This window comes from Pyxicephalus adspersus, chromosome 1 (genome assembly GCF_032062135.1).
Source record: "Pyxicephalus adspersus chromosome 1, UCB_Pads_2.0, whole genome shotgun sequence".
In the NCBI taxonomy this organism is placed as follows: Eukaryota; Metazoa; Chordata; class Amphibia; order Anura; family Pyxicephalidae; genus Pyxicephalus; species Pyxicephalus adspersus.
Window position 1 is genome coordinate 175,491,607 of NC_092858.1, and position 8,725 is coordinate 175,500,331.

Below are 8,725 nucleotides of genomic sequence, written 5' to 3' on the forward strand. Positions count from 1 at the left end.
ACCCACTCATCCCCCACTGGCCACCAAGGACGGGACCCACTCATCCCCCACTGACCACCAAGGACGGAACCCACTCCTCCCCCACTGTCCACCAAGGACTGGACCCTGTTCATATCCCTCCCATAACCAATAATGGGATATTATTTCTGACACTGTAGAAGACTGTCATTGAACTGGCCCTAAATGATTCCTTGCTACAGAAAAAGCCCAAAGTTAGTTTATTGACATTTGTTACTAATCCTATTTCTTAAACCTCTGCACCTTGTAATGTCAGCTAACAAAAAATGTAAAAGGAAATCTAAATCCAGAGTTCTCAGATTTGCATTTTTGTTAAATTACTGACACAGAAAATGCACCTGACCAGCCATATAAAAAATCTCATTCTACATCAAGATCTTAAATTATTAAGGGCAATGGCCCACCATGACCACCTAGCATTCTCAGCAGGAGAGATCTCATTGACACTCAGCTTTTCCTCAGCACAGAATAGTCCTCACCTTCCAGCTTCTATCATTCACAACTTCCTCCACGTTCAGCTCAGATTGCAGCAACTTCAACTAGAAAACACAGGACAGAGTGTGAGAAAAGGGCGCCTCTGCTGGCAGGCAAGTAAATTACAATTAGAATTACTAACTGATCTAAAAATGAGCTGACAAAATCTACTAAAGTGTCTATTTCCCAAGGAAAAGGTTAGAGCTAAGCTCAGAGCAGATGTTTTGAACAGCTTTATAATTGTCTTTTTGTACCTTAAATAAATAAATTCCTCATTGCAGCAGCCACTCATTTACTGTATGCAAGATTGGTGGGCGCCATCTCTGGTCTTTCCTCAAGTTACTGGTTATGTACTGGCTATTTACTGCAATAGGAGGTCCTGAGTCTATTGATCTGTTCCAATATATTAAATTTTAAAGTCCACATAACCCCTGGTCTGTCCCACCAACCATGACATAACTCCCTTGATTGTTAGGTCAGCAGCCTGTTGGTCTGTTATTTCCATTTACAGCAACATGGGAGCAGACAGAAGGCTATGACCGGCAAGCAAAAGCTGCCAACATACATTGCCATATCCACTGCAATAATTCCCATATTGCATTAGGGGAGTTGTAGTTTGTTACAGAAGTTTAGAATAAAGGAAATTATGTTGGTGCTTCACTAATTCCTTCTGTCAGTGCTTGGGTAAAGCGATGACAGATGGTAACAATTAAGTTATTGTGATAGCTCATAATCTGGAAGTGATAGCTCATAATCTCCCCAAGAGATACTAATGAGTTTTAAAGATGAATTTCAAGATAGCTTCTAATTTCAACTGTTGCTTCCTTTCCCTCTGCATATAAAAAATGAAATAAAAAGTAAAATAGTTATGTAGAAGGTCAGGTTGAAAAAAGACATAAGTCCATCAAGTTCAACCCCTAGGGAAACAAACATATCCCAGATATAAAACCCAATGGATATAGCTGATCCAGAGGAAGGAAAAAAAAAACTCTAGTACATTTTGCTTCAACGGGAAAAAATTCCTTCCTGATCCCATGAGGCAATCCGATGTTCCCTGGATCAACAGTCGGAGATATCTATCTATATATATATATAAATATATATATATATAAATATATATATATATATAGAAAGATCTCTTAGATTCCCTGTGACTTCCTCAATAATAGCTCTTTCACATTTCCCTGCTAATGTGTGTTGCATTAAAGAACATGCATTTACCCATTCACATGTGGTACACTAGGGCAGCACTGACAACACACAGAAAAATTATCGAAAAAGTATAAACATTTCCAAGTCCTGTCACTTTTACCGCACAACATCCCCTAAATCCGCCCCTACCTGTCCCCAGAGACCACCAAATTCCTTGTACACATGCTTATCCCCCTGCCTGGACTACTGTAACCTCCTCCTCTCTGGTATTCCACTAACCCAACCCTCTCCTCTACAATCTATTATGAATCCTGCAGCCAGACTTATCCATCCTTCCCACCTACCTACCCCATACACAGCCTTCCCACCGGTCCTCTTCTGTTGCCTCTCTTTGTAGTTCTCTTCATTGGCTTCCATTTCACCTGGGAATCAAATTCATCACCTGTGCTTTGCCTTCAAATCCCTCAACAGCTCTTCTCCCTTCACTTACCTTTCTGACTTGATAGAACAATACTCCCCTAGCCTCTCTCTTCGCTCCTCCAACAACCTACCAATGACTTCCTCACTCATAACCTCATCACACTCGCGGCTCCAAGACTTTTCTAGGGCTGCCCCGACTCTCTGGAATGGTCTTCCTCGTCCTATTCGGCTTGCTCCTACTTTCTGCTCATTTAAAAGAGCGCTCAAAACACAACGCTTCAACCTCACCTACCCGTCTTCTTCTGTCTCCTAAACTCTCACTACTTCCCACCATTCTTTATCCCCCTCCTTTTGTGTGATACTTCCCCCACCTTCTAGAATGTAAGCTTTTCGGGGCAATAGCAACCCCTATCAATTGTACAGCGCTGCCTAATATGTTGGCGCTATATACATCATGTTTATTAATAATTTAATAATAATGATAAAAAAACAATGGGCAAGCAGAATATTTTCTGATGTAGAGTTGTGATGCATTTACGTGCTTTGTGGTGCACTACAACATATGTGTGTTAGAGCAGTGCGGCCTCAATGCACCAATTAATGAATGAATGCATGTAATGTGCACCAATATACAATACACACACATAGTACATTAATGCACATGCAGCATTAGGGTCTGGTTCTCCTGGCTGTCCACAGGTTTATACTGCTTCCCCATCCATTGGATCAGTTGAATCCATTCACTAAATCTGACACAAAAAGCACCTATGATTATTAATAATATTTCACGGTATTTATATAGTGCCAACATATTATGCAGCGCTGCACAAAGTCCATAGTCATGTCACTGACTGTCCTTCAAAGGAGCTCACAATCTAATGTCCCTGCCATAGTCATATGTCATTAATAGTCTTTTTGAGCCATTTAACCTAACTGCATGTTTTTGGAATGTATAAATTTGTATTTCTATATGAAAGGATAAGTCATGCAGAGTATAAAGTACAGGTACAGTGAATATGGTACAATGAATTTGGTACAGTGAATATGGTGCAGTAAAAATCGTTAGTGAATTGAATAGCTCCCCCTCCCCGCCCCACAACCCTCACCCCCCCCACCTCTCACCTTGGTCTGCTCTTTCCGGAGCTCCTTAGTTAGCAGTATGTTATCCCCATCCTTCCTCCTCTCCTCCTGCAGTCTCTTCACAGTGCTGGATGACTGACTTATACAATTCTTTATGGATTTCTCCCGGGAGAGGTGAACTTCCCGCAGCTGGGTGCACAGTAGAGAATTAAAAAGATTATTAACACTTAACGAAGGCTATATGGCTCTGTAAGATTTCCTCTTACTGAGGTCTGTTCACATCAATGCACTGCAAAAATGCATGCAATAATATGCACATTCCAACAACTAGTAGTGTGCATGTCATAAATTTGTTAATGTGCTGCTATTCATGCCAATTCGTATACTTCACCACACGACAACATACTATAATAGATTGTGCTGCCAAACATAGTTCAGGTACAATTTGTGGACCAATATAATGAGTTAGGCAACCCATTCAGTTGAATTGGTAGCCTTAATGGCTTAATTGCTGGATGTGTTGGCTCATGAGAACCCCGGCAACTTGGTTCTACTCTGTAGTTCCAGCTCACCTTGAGGTGTTACAAAACAAGATAAGCAAATGGTGAGGAAAGCTTGCAGCCAGGAACCGGGAACACCAATGCATTGACCTTACCACCATGGAGATAACAGTAACTGCTCAGTGATTGGTACCACCTAAGCTGTAGACCAATCCCAGGGTCAGCTGACACTTACAGATTCGTATAGTTGTTTGCAGGTCTGGCTGGCATCGACCTTCCCAGCGAAGGAGACGGTGGGGATGGTTGTGTTCAGTTCATGAACAATGCGATCGTCTATCGTCCTCATCACCCGGAGGATTTCCTGCATAGACACAGAGGGAGGGTCACATGACACAGATAGCATGCAATAAAGTGTTTCATCACTGACAGAGCATGGGAGAAGTACAGATGTCCCCCCACAGTCACACTCTATTATTATACATTTATATAGCTCTGACATATACCGCAGTGTTGTACAGAGAACACTGAGCCAGTCCCATCAGTCTCTGTACAGAGGAGCTGACACTCTAATGTCCCCCCACTGTCACACACTATTATTATACATTTATATAGCTCTGACATATACCACAGTGCTGTACAGAGAACACTGGGCCAGTCCTATCAGTCTCTGTACAGAAGAGCTGACAAGTTTACAATCTAGGAGGTGGGGGAAGTATCACACGTTAGGTAATGTTTACAGATTACATAGAAGAAATGTTCTGCATACATATCATATTGTTCCGGTTTATGAAACACAAATCTTATCGCTCTGCTTAGATCTGTGAAAACAACAAGTTCTATGTTAGTACCTCTGAATCAGGGTTCCTCAAGGGGGTGCTAAGAGTTCCTTAAGCAATGAGCAGTTTGCACATCTCAGGTCAGTTTGGGTGACCCCAATGATTTTTTTGGCTATCTGTAAGGGTGACCTTCTTCCCACTGACCACCACCACACTAATATACTGTTATCTGTGTATATAGTAATTACAGAAGGGGTTCCCTGAAGACCTGACATTTTTTCAAGGGTTCCCCATGGTAAAAAGATTGAGAAACATTGATATAGCAGAACCCCTTTGTGTAACTGTGGGCACATGGGACAAACCATATTATACTGGGGGGGGGGACATAACTGTCAGACATTTTTTTTAAATTAATACAAACTTGCGCTCTGCTCTGAGATGTTTTTGCACCCCAATACCAATATGTTGGGTTTTAGGACCCCTTCTCTTTGGATTTCTTCTCACATTGTATATTTATATTCCTGGTGTCCTCTGGTGCTACATATGAATTTACTGCTGCTTGTTAGCAGTTTTTTTTTCATAAAAATTTGCATTTCTACTCCATATCCCCCCTCCTCTTAGATTATAAGCTCTTCCGGGCAGGGTCCTCTCCTCCTCCTGTGTCACTGTCTGTGTCTGTCTATCATTTGCAACTCCTATTTAATGTACAGCGCTGCATAATATGTTGGCGCTATATAAATAATGATTATTAATATAATTTCCAGTGTTCCCCCCAGCTTCTTTCAGCTGGGCGCACCACCTCGCTGTTTTTTGGTGGTTACTGATGAGTCAGGTGACAATAGAGGGGCTGCCACCCACCTACAGCTTATTCCCACCCAGCCTAAAATACTTTCAGGGTTCAACACAATATTTGTGCGGAAGCTTGGACTTTGTTTTATTGGGGTAATTTTTTGGGTTGAGAGAAGGGTTGGCGTCTTGCTCCAGGCTTTTCTATATGGTGAGCAAAGGGCAAATGATATAAATCTGCATCGATAGGCATGAAGGATTAAAGTAGAAGGCATGCTGGGACTTGTAGGCCTTACATATGAGTGACATAGAGGGCATCTGGGGGGGGGGGTGATTGTGGAAATCAGAAGCCCAGCAGGCACTGTATGGGGCCACAGAGGACGAGATACAACATAAGAGTCAGGGGCCACCGGTGACTGAGCCCTACTGATCTGCCCCATCCGAGGGTAAGGGAATACTAGGCTTATACACAATTCTATGCCACAGCATTGAAGAATACAGATAAAACTCACGAATTGGACCGGAGGGACCCCCTGGTATGTACTATAACCTGTAGGCAGCTATGTCATGCATGGCATGCTGGGGGTTGTAGTCCTCGTGTCTCAGGCTTCCTCTGCACTGTATATATGAAATAAAAGGATATATGTGGCCCTATGAAGGGCCCCCAGCAGCTGATGTCAGCCCATGAAGGTGGTCAGTGCAGAGGGCAGCACAATGGAGGTCACTGCAGGGCAGTTAGTGAATGGAGCTCAGGGATAAGACTGACCCAGGCTGTACATGAGAGTCCCTTTCACCTCCCTCCACCATCACCCAACAATCCACACTCACCGTTAGCCCAACTTACCTGGAACTCCGTGAAATCCTCGCAGCTCACCTCTTCACTGGGCGCCGCCATGTTGGAAAAGCCAGGGGTCCTCGCCGTCCCAAACCTGTGACCTCTGCCTGAGGTGCCCTGAAAATGCCTGAGCCGAGTTATGTCCACCATGCTCTACAACAGAAGGCGCTCCTGCCATGGCGCCTGAAATTATTATAACCTTTGACAGGAATACGAGTTATTTGTGCATGATAAATCACCTAATACAGAAAATTTCTATTCAGGACTTTTTTTTAAGTCTTACCTCAAAATGTCCCCAGAAATTTGAGAAGCCACCATTTTGTCGAAGCCTCCTATAAAAATAACGCGAGCGAGCTACAATAAGATGGCGCTATACTTGGAGACAACTTAGTTCTTTGCTTTACGATTGGTTGAAACGTGCCAGCAGCGGCATTTCATTGGGTGGCTATTTAATCACTCCGCTCGCTAATTGGTAAAGTCAGACCTAGTGTTCGCCTCCTTTTTTGACAGCGGAGACAGGTGCTGTGCCTGCTCATTGGCTGATTTTTCGAGGCGGTGTTAACGCTGAGAGGTGCAGTCATTGGCTGCTGAGAGGAGCTGGGAAGTCAGATTAGGCTGTGGGCTGACATTGAAGCTCTGACACTCCGCTGAAGATGCTGCGAGCGGCGCTAGGGAGGAGCGGTCTTCGCTTATTGGCTGGTGAGGAGTCATGTGAGAGCTTGATCCGCGGGTTATATAGAGGACCACGATGTGTAATGACTAAATGTGACCGCTGGGGGTGCTGTAACTCTTCTAAGGGGTTGCTCCCCAATTTTCCGCAATAATCACCCCAATTCCGAGGAATTGCGTTCTATCCGCCTCCACAGGCCTGTACTTTTCTTTCTATGGTAAAGTATGGCTCCACAAATCCAACAAGGCACCATTTTATTGTATTGGAGAACACCTGTCACTTCCTGAACCTAAAACAGAACAGGAAGTAACAGAAAATCTCCCCAAACTAAGCAAAGTGCCCCTTTTAGTTGTCATGACAACAGGTGACCTCAATGGACTATTCCACCCTCCTCCTGTTCCAGTGACAGCTGGGCATTTCCAGGGATCTCCTTTATTTTATACCACAGGGGCTCCTAGTGGGCGGGGCTATCCATTTTCCCGCCTGTTGGGGGCGTGGTCCTAGCCACCTCAGCACAATTACAGCTTCCGGTAATTACCAGGCAGTGTTTTGCCCTGTGGAGGAGTGACGGGGCATTTGATAATTGCCCCCTTGTGTTTTTCATGAGTTTCCATTGACTATAACACACAGAATAAATTATTTTTTCTCTGCCATTCGGTTTCAAAAGAATCTCCCCAGACCTGCCACTAGAGGGCGTAGCTACATCTCTCTATATAAAGTTTACTTGTGGAAATATGGTACAGCAAAGGTGGGAGAAAGTTATGAATGTGATATACTGACGATGTGTCCTGGTGTCCCCTCCATCCCTCCCCATATCATTCCAGAGAGGACAGCCATGGTCAGAGGAGAGCCGGCAGTGGCGGTGAGCGGGAGGTGGCTGTGCAGCAAACCTCAGGATGGAGGTAAGTCCTTTTTATGAATAAGGTGCAGCATTTCAGCCTTGGGGGATGGGTCCTCCGTCCTGTCATGTTGTTCAGCCATCACGTAAGCCTGCTTGTGCCTCCCATCATTTTGTTCAGCCAATCACGTAAGCTGGCTCCTCCCTCCCATCATTTTGTTCAGCCAATCACGTAAGCTGGCTCCTCCCTCCCATCATTTTGTTAAGCCAATCATGTAAGCTGGCTCCTTCTTCCCATCATTTTGTGCACCCAATTACGTAAGCTGGCTCCTCCCTTCCATCATTTTGTGCAGCCAATCACGTAAGCTGGCTCCTCCCTCCCATCATTTTGTTCCGCCAATCACGTAAGCCTACTCCTTCCTCCCATCATTTTGTTCAGCCAATCAAGAGTGAGCTCCCCCATTCCATCATTTTGTTCAGCCTATTGTGATTAGCCTTAAACATTGCAAAGGATACAGAAGTTTAATAGTCATTGAGCGTCCATCTTTGAAAAGCCCAATGTTCCAACGTCCATATTTTTGACTCGTCAGGTTCTCTTTGCCAGGATCCGTTATACCAATGAACTGCTCCCACTTTCTCCAGGTTCATCGTTCAAGATTCCGGCACACAGACCCACCAACCTTGAGAAGAAGATGTTGGTGTGGGGAGGACGCTTTAAGAATGAGTCGGAGATTCCGGAATTCGTCTCGTGAGTATATCCCTTTCTATTGGTTGTAGTGGTTGTATGACCATAGACGGCTGTCCTTGGTACCTACAGAGCATGCACTGTTTATAATGGTCGGTGCTGATCCAATAAATATTTACCACCTCAGGATACTTACACTGTAGAGGCAGTATTATGGTCTGAGGTGCCTGTGGGGGGCAGTGTTATGATCTGGGGTGCCTGTGGGGGCAGTGTTATGATCTGTGGTACCTGTGGGGGCAGTGTTATGATCTGTGGTACCTGTGGGGGCAGTGTTATGATCTGTGGTACCTTTGGGGGCAGTGTTATGATCTGTGGTACCTGTGGGGTCATTTTTATGATCTGGGATACCTGTGGGGGCAGTGTTATGATCTGGGGTGTCTGTGGGGGCAGTGTTATGATCTGGGATACCTGTGGGGGCAGTGTTATGATCT

The 8,725-nt window shown here is 44.5% G+C and overlaps 2 protein-coding genes across 2 annotated transcripts in view; one reads left to right on the forward strand and one right to left on the reverse strand.

The window, feature by feature from the left end:
* The window catches only part of MIX23 (mitochondrial matrix import factor 23), a 7,320-nt gene extending 1,114 nt beyond the window's left edge, over positions 1–6,206 (reverse strand). Inside the window, exons 1-4 of the mRNA XM_072398445.1 lie at positions 6,051–6,206; positions 3,880–4,005; positions 3,187–3,333; positions 498–557 (exon numbers count right to left, since the gene is read on the reverse strand). Of these exons, the coding sequence (XP_072254546.1) occupies positions 498–557; positions 3,187–3,333; positions 3,880–4,005; positions 6,051–6,191 (474 nt within the window). The 5' untranslated portion in view covers positions 6,192–6,206. The remainder of the gene's footprint in view (positions 1–497; positions 558–3,186; positions 3,334–3,879; positions 4,006–6,050) is intronic.
* Positions 6,207–6,490: 284 nt separating this feature from the next.
* The window catches only part of FAM162A (family with sequence similarity 162 member A), a 4,754-nt gene continuing 2,519 nt past the window's right edge, over positions 6,491–8,725 (forward strand). Inside the window, exons 1-3 of the mRNA XM_072398446.1 lie at positions 6,491–6,740; positions 7,536–7,613; positions 8,192–8,297. Of these exons, the coding sequence (XP_072254547.1) occupies positions 6,695–6,740; positions 7,536–7,613; positions 8,192–8,297 (230 nt within the window). The 5' untranslated portion in view covers positions 6,491–6,694. The remainder of the gene's footprint in view (positions 6,741–7,535; positions 7,614–8,191; positions 8,298–8,725) is intronic.